This window comes from Nanorana parkeri, unplaced genomic scaffold (assembly GCF_000935625.1).
Source record: "Nanorana parkeri isolate BGI_ZX_2015 unplaced genomic scaffold, ASM93562v1 scaffold1216, whole genome shotgun sequence".
Classification (NCBI taxonomy): domain Eukaryota; kingdom Metazoa; phylum Chordata; class Amphibia; order Anura; family Dicroglossidae; genus Nanorana; species Nanorana parkeri.
In genome coordinates, this window is record NW_017307484.1 from 56,898 (window position 1) to 61,929 (window position 5,032).

General features: G+C 43.2%; 1 protein-coding gene across 1 annotated transcript in view; it reads left to right on the forward strand.

Annotated features, from left to right (window-relative positions):
- Window positions 1-645: 645 nt before the first annotated feature.
- Window positions 646-5,032, forward strand: part of NEMP1 (nuclear envelope integral membrane protein 1) — a 22,281-nt gene continuing 17,894 nt past the window's right edge. The window contains exons 1-5 of the mRNA XM_018568607.1: window positions 646-709; window positions 2,093-2,214; window positions 3,586-3,802; window positions 3,927-3,999; window positions 4,832-4,925. Coding sequence (XP_018424109.1) covers window positions 646-709; window positions 2,093-2,214; window positions 3,586-3,802; window positions 3,927-3,999; window positions 4,832-4,925 — 570 coding nt within the window. The remainder of the gene's footprint in view (window positions 710-2,092; window positions 2,215-3,585; window positions 3,803-3,926; window positions 4,000-4,831; window positions 4,926-5,032) is intronic.

A 5,032-nucleotide genomic window follows, 5' to 3' on the forward strand; every position in this document is an offset into this window, starting at 1 on the left:
TAAATATTTATTTGGTATTTCCTTCTAAATCGTGGGAAGTCCTTACATGTCACAGGTCTCTGTACTGTGCTGATCAAGCTGCTTGAGCTTTGTGTGTATTGTGAGTTAAAGCAGACCTTCACCCATTAACCGAATGTCCTCTCATCTACATCCTCCTACTCAGTCACAGATAGTTTGTATATCTTAGGGAAAGTAAATACTTTTTAGATTTTTCTCCTTGTATAAGCCTCGTTCACACGTATGTACAGAGATGTTCAGCGTGCACCTCCATGCAGAAACCTGACAGCTATTCGTTTCCGTACAGCTCGCTGTCAGGATGCGGCTGCATGCTGATAATGGCCAACTTGAACTTGTACAGGTACAGACAGTCTGTGTCCAGGTGCGTGCATTCATAGGGGTACAGACAGTGCATGTTCAAGTCAATGTTTACCTGTGTTGAGTTGCATCCTGTCATTGAGTTGTACAGGCGTCTGTACACACTAGTTGTTCCTACTGGGTGCAGGTTTCTGCACAGACGTGCACACTGTATTGCTGCGCATGTCTGTGTGAATGAGGCAATAGAGATGCGGCCTGCCGCTTCCTGATTCCTTGCCTAGGCGAGGATGATCTTGCGATCAGCCCCCAGCTTCTTCCTTGGATGTCCACATGACACAATGCAGGAGGCAGTGTTACAGTGAACAACAAAGTATCGTAGAAGAACAATTAAGACGTTTGTTTTTGCCCAAAGTTCCCCTTTAAGGCCCCATTCACACTGAGCGACATGAAAATCGTGCGATTTTGAGCGATATTGCGCGACGAGCGATATTGACCGACCTGTCGCGTGACTTTTTCCTAATGGGCTATATGCAATCAGAAGCGATATCGCTCGAAAAAAGGGTCATGTAGGAGCGACAAGCTACAGCGATGAGCTACAAGCGATATTGAGAGGCGAGATGTGAACAGCTCCATTGAAATGGATTGGAGACGCTACATAGAGCGATATCGCGTGGAAATATGAGCGATATCGCTGCAAAAATCGCTCAGTGTGAATGGGGCCTTAAGAGTGTATCTAAATTCAAAGACAAAAATGTATTATATCTCAGCCTACCAATCTTTCTGAGTCTCATGTCGTCAGGCTTTGTTTTCCTGCCTTTGATGTGTGTTTTGGAATGCACATGAAATGCAGTTTAGCACATGGCAGGTCAGGGGCTGCATTTGACCTGCTTTGCAATGCAGTTTTGGATGCAGCATAACCTATAAGGCCTCATTCACACAAGAAAAAGCTGGCATGTACAGCGCCATGCTGCGTGCACGGCCGCATCAGGCAGCTCCCAAGAAGGACAGGTGTGATTTAGTACGCAGCCCCTGTCCTCTATGGGAGTAGGCCGCCATACGCTCACCCAAGTGCGGGTCCGTGCGCGCGTGTCGGCTCGTACGCAGACAGAATCCATCCTGCCAGCGTACGAGTACGGACACTTCACAAGCACGGACCTGCAGTTGGGGAGAGTGTAGGGCGACGTACGGCCGCCTAGTCCCATAATGAAGGACAGAGGCTGCGTACTAATCACACGCAGCACCTGTCCTTCCCAGGAGCTGCCCGATACGGCCGTGCACGGAGCTGTACGTGCCGGCTTTTTCTCGTGTGAATGAGGGCTTAAGGTATGTTTGAACTGTAGGCAAAGTGGGTCAAATGCAGCCTTTTCTTGTCGAATGCTGAGTTTGTAATTCAAACACAGCTGCATGTGGTCAATTGTAAAGCTCAATGCTTGACAAGAACGCTTATTGACCTGACCCCTAAGCAGATACAGAAAATGCTTGTAGCTCTTGTCAGAAATGTATTTATTACAGGCATTTATATAGCGTTACGTTAATCGCATGATACAAATGTGGTTATAGTGCTTAGAAAGCCGTCGCTTCATTGGACGTCACTCATACCGCCACTCTGCAGTGCAAAGAATCAGATCTCAGTGAGGTGCACTGCTTTGTGAGAGAACTTTATAATATCCCTGCACATGTTTTCACTTAAATTAGATTTGCATTTTAGATATGTTGACTTTGCAAGGGTGATGCTTGCTGGTATTTCACATCAACTATTTGCTCTATTTTTATTCAGGAAACCAAGTAGCTGTTGTAAAACTTGTGGAGGGCAAATCTGACATTTATGGCGACTCGTCGAATTTCTGCTACCAGAAACCTTACGAACCAAAATGGCATGATATTTGGACTAAAGTGCAGGTAAGCTCTGTAATATGTAAATGCAGATGATGCTTGGTATTGATTTTAGATATACATAATGCAGTCTGACATAGACTGGGACATGGTATGAAACCTAAGATGGTCCATTCAGATATTTGAGTACTATTCTCCCTCCCCACCCCCCCCCAGCTCCCCTTGATGTGGGCAAGATGTGAGCAATCTCAGTACTCCAGCTCTTGTGGAACTACATTTCCCATGAGGCATTGTAAGACTGACAGCCGCAGGCATGACTCCCGGAGACAAAGGCGTGATGTAGTTTCAATGCAGCTGTGGTGGCTTCCCAGTAGAAATGTTCGGTTTTGAACTATTCTTACAGGCAGGGGCATGGCCATAGCCTCCTGAGATGCTACAGGTATCTTAATAAAAGTATAAGTTCAACTAAAGCTTTTGGTAAAGTGGTGGAATGGTTGCAGTGACTATCAGGCTTTTATTGCTGGCTGTGGTTCCCTTTAGACAGATTTCCTTCATACTTTGTTCCAAACTCACATGTTACTGGGCCAGGAAGTGGGAAATCTTGTCGTTGGGGAGAGGGGCACACAGACTGCAAATTGAAAAAAAACTAAAAAAAAAACTGATCAGTTCTGTACCTTCCCCATTCCACTAAAAGAGACAAATGCAGGGCAAAGTGTCTCTGCAGCGGGCTTCCCTCTGACCTTACCAGTGCTCCCACACAGCTCCTTGCTCCTCTGCAATCAGCATTAAAATGACTAATGGTCATGAACAGGGAAGTTCCACCCTGGTCACAGACGTGTTCAGGCTTCACGATTCGCTGCTTGCCCCCTGCAGCCAAAATCCCACAAGAAGGCGCTCTTGCAATGTGTCTTCTCATGAGATGTTCTGCATTCTCCAAGAATATTCCTGGATTGATGATGACATCACACCCAGCGATTTAGAAAATAGTGCGTAGGTAAGTATGAGTCTAACTTTTTTTTTTACTCTACCTTTTGCATTTTACACATGGTCTGCTTTAAGAAGTCAGTTATCTTAAAATGTACGTACCCTAAGGAGGCCCAATTTCCCCTTTTTCTGTGTTTATTCAGTGCATATACCTGTTTCCCCTCCACAGAGATCTTAGCTCTGCAACCTTGTGCAACACTGCATTTTTTCCCCCTTCATAATGATCCTACGCTGCCAAGGGATATTCAGACCATCCATTGGAAAGAATGGTGGCTGCTATGTGTGTGTACAAGTGACTTGGGACCCAGTTGGACATGTGTACTTTTCTTGGGTTAAGCTAGTAATGCCACAACAAATGAAGATTGCTCAGTAGAATGATGGTGGATATATGTCACTGTTTTCTGAGGGTTTTTTTTAGCTTGATTTTATATTTTCTTTATATCTTCACTACAGATACGGGTAAACAGCACCAAAATGATTCGGCTGACACAGGTTGATAGTGAGGAGCAGCTAATGGAAATGGAGACCTTCACTGTCTTCAACCTGTTCTCTTTCTTGAAGGAAAAATTGAATGACACTTACATTAATGTGGATCTCCACAGCAGCAAAACCTGTATTAAGGTGCACGTAAATGAGGCAGGCACTCGTTATAGTGTAGTGCTTTCAAGAGGTAAATTCTATTTAAAGGTGTGTGTGTGTGTGTGTAAAACAATTCTCTTCTAGCAGGGAAGTGAATCTATAGTTATCAAATTAACATTTCTTATTTATATGATTCTATATTCTTTTTTTTTCAGGGTTTGACCCCAAGCTTTTCCTGGTTTTCCTACTTGGTATTCTATTGTTTTTCTATGGCGATACACTTAGCAGGTAGGTTATGCAAGTTTGATATATATATATATATATATCTATCTATCTATCACCTCAATGTCAAGCCTTAAAATTGCGTGCTCCCGCAAAATCGCAAAAAAACGCCCATAGGCGACGCTTAAAGCGCTTTTACTGCTCATCAGTTTAGTGTTATCGGTGATTGATGGCCCGAAAATTATTGCTCTCACTCCGACATTTGCGGCGATATGTACAATGTGCGGCGCAATCTGCGTTTTCGCACGTAGGCGCACCCGACTCATATCTGAGTGTGTATGTGGTGGGCGGGGACTTTAAAAAAAATTGTTTCCTTTTTAAAAAATGTTTGATTCCTTTAATTTTTTTTTTTTTTTTTTTCACACAACTTTATTGCTATTACATCGGGGGCTAAGAAGCCCCTTTTTATAATAGCCAATTTACATGACAGGTCCTCCTTTTTATTTAGCCCGTGCTGGACTTCAATCTCACGTTTAGTTTTCTAATTTGTATTGAGATTGTAGTCCATCACGGGAGGGAGAACTTGGAGCAGTGACGATTTTACAGCACACAGGGACCATGGGGAGCAAAAGTAACCACTCTTTAGAAGGAAGGACAGTGTCGGCACCAATTCAGATGATTTGAGGATCTACAGCCGAGTGATACACAAATAAGATACATTTGTTAATAAGATACTTGAATGCATTTTTAAGATTTAACGCCTGAGTTTAGTGTCACTTTGACTGAGTTTGTCACTTTAATAAATAAAACTTTTAAATATAACTTAAAAGCATTCAACATATACATTCAGGGAAATCTTGCACTTTGATTAATCTCTTTGGTGTCTCTTCTCTTACAGAAGTCAGATCTTTTATTACAGTTCAGGAGTAAGTGTGGGTATGGTGGCATCAATGCTCATTCTTGTGTTCATACTCTCCAAGCTGCTGCCTAAGGTAAGAGTTGGGGTGTGTTTTTTTTCCCCATCAGGCACTGTGTGTTGCTATCTTAGGATAGTGTTGATAGAGCTTTGAAGGTTCAAATATATCCAGGTCTTGGTTTA